This window comes from Mizuhopecten yessoensis, unplaced genomic scaffold (assembly GCF_002113885.1).
Source record: "Mizuhopecten yessoensis strain PY_sf001 unplaced genomic scaffold, ASM211388v2 scaffold9967, whole genome shotgun sequence".
Taxonomy (NCBI): domain Eukaryota; kingdom Metazoa; phylum Mollusca; class Bivalvia; order Pectinida; family Pectinidae; genus Mizuhopecten; species Mizuhopecten yessoensis.
The window spans coordinates 471,745-473,822 of record NW_018408312.1 but is presented as its reverse complement, the minus strand read 5'-3'; the positions used below and the strand labels follow the sequence as shown (position 1 = coordinate 473,822).

The 2,078-nt window shown below is 37.5% G+C and overlaps 1 protein-coding gene across 1 annotated transcript in view; it reads left to right on the top strand.

Moving 5' to 3' along the window:
* Positions 1-484: 484 nt before the first annotated feature.
* The window catches only part of LOC110459093 (putative uncharacterized protein DDB_G0271982), a 3,145-nt gene continuing 1,551 nt past the window's right edge, over positions 485-2,078 (top strand). Inside the window, exons 1-5 of the mRNA XM_021511196.1 lie at positions 485-550; positions 644-700; positions 904-1,062; positions 1,803-1,847; positions 1,982-2,045. Of these exons, the coding sequence (XP_021366871.1) occupies positions 485-550; positions 644-700; positions 904-1,062; positions 1,803-1,847; positions 1,982-2,045 (391 nt within the window). The remainder of the gene's footprint in view (positions 551-643; positions 701-903; positions 1,063-1,802; positions 1,848-1,981; positions 2,046-2,078) is intronic.

Here is a 2,078-nt window from a genome sequence, read left to right as displayed (position 1 = left end):
AAATCATATAACTTGGTTTCATAGTGCGGCAAGAAGTTGCATCGCCTGACGGCCCCTCTCTGGGGGCCTCTTTGGAAATCGTTTCATCTCGCTCGCACCACTTGTGTTTACTGCCTAGTCAGGTGACGTTATTGGTGCTATTTTTAGCAGGGCTTTCCCGAACAATTCAAGTGGTCAAACTGGACATTTGGAACGGACTATGAATATGGGGATAGCGTGGTAACATAAGTGGAAGTGCATACAATACATACATTCATTAAAAAAAAAACGCCTTTTCACGTGATGTCCCTTTAACAAAGATATATGTACAGAATTACAGGTATAAAGTCTGATAATAGGTAAAATAACAATAACCTGCTTAGTTGCTTTTGCCTTGGATTTTACACGATTAAGTTATTATCTACAAAATTATATGGGTTTTTTTTATCAAATATGTACGAAATTGAGAGTACGAAGATATGTGCAAGAAGGCATAACAAAGAGGATGGCTGAATGGGCGAGGAAGAAAGGGGAGAAAGAGATAAAGGCGATAAAGAGGGTTACAGAGGATGTAAGCTTTGTGCCTTCTAGGATATTTACCGTATTTGTGCTCATCAATAAGGTTCACCCAATTCCAATAATATAATGACTATTTGGATTTCAGATTTTAAACAAGGTAGTTGTAGAGCGGGCAAAGGAATTGGTAGTTGAAGAGAAAGGCGTAAGTAAAACTTACTTAAGTATGACTAAACCAGATGCAGAATTCTTGACATGACACATGAGGAAGGCGAAGTTTGGGTAGGATAGTGATAGCGTCTGATGCCATCCACCTAGTACTAAACATTAGTTCTTAAATGTTGATCACCTAGTTTCATGTTTATAGAATTTTTGGCAAGTATGGTTCTATATAAGTTCTTTTAACAGAAATTGAGCAAGAGGCAGAGGAGGAAAGAGAGGGAGAGCAAGAAAAAGGAGGAGGAAGAGCAAAAGGAGAAAGAGGAGGAAGAGCGAAAGGAGGAAGAGGAGAGAAACAGAGTAAGGAAAGTGGAGAAAGAAAAGCGGAGGAGGAGAGAAGAGGAGGCGGTAAAAAGAGGATTTTGAGAAAGGAGAAGAAGGTAAGCATTGATGTCATCTGGTAAGTTTCCACAGGTCAACAAAAATGTACAATCTGTTTTCTTTCGAAAATGATACAGAACAACAAATTTATATCGAGTTGAGCATCAACTAATTTCGGTCCTTAAAATTGGATCACAGATTATCGACCTGTCAAGTCGATATATTGTGATCCAAATTTTAAGACCGAAAATAACTTTTATAAGAAAAACCTATAGAATGCGTAATTTTTACAGTATCATCACAAAAGGGAACAGGCCGTACATTCGCATCCTATTCAACAATATCATACCTAAGTGAGACGATATAAATCACTGACCTACGCGTCAATGATATTCATAATTTTGTAATGGAATGAAGGGTTTCCTATGTTAACATGTTCAATATGCTATTTTATGCATTGTGGCAAAAGATCTTAAAAAGGTAATAAAGAACATGAAATTCATATCGAGTTGAGCATCAACTTATTTCGGTCCTTAAAATCGGCTCACAGATTATCGATCTGTCAAGTCGATATATTGTGATCCAAATTTTAAGACCGAAAATAACTTATATAAGAACAACCTACAGAATGCGTAATTTTCATAGTGCCATCACAAAAGTGAACATGGAGTCTATTTGCATAATGTTCATCAATATTATACCAAAGACAAAAGTTCGATATCATATATCGAGGAAATCATTAATTCAATATATTATCTGTTACTCAGGCGAGACGAGCGGCAGATCGCGCAATGAAAAATGAGGAGATGGAGGTGAGTATTGAACAGGATATTAATCTTCAATAAAGCTATGGGAGTATCTGGTAAAGCTGACTCGAGCAGATTCAAATACCTCCTTTAAAACCACTGTCCTTAGGTATGACAACGGTAAATTTTGGTCACATCAGGAGGAGAGGGAGGAAGAATTCGAAGTGGAACAGCAGGAGGACGATCGGGAGAAAGACGTAGAAGGTAAGTAAGCCTGTTCTTTTGATACGGTAAACT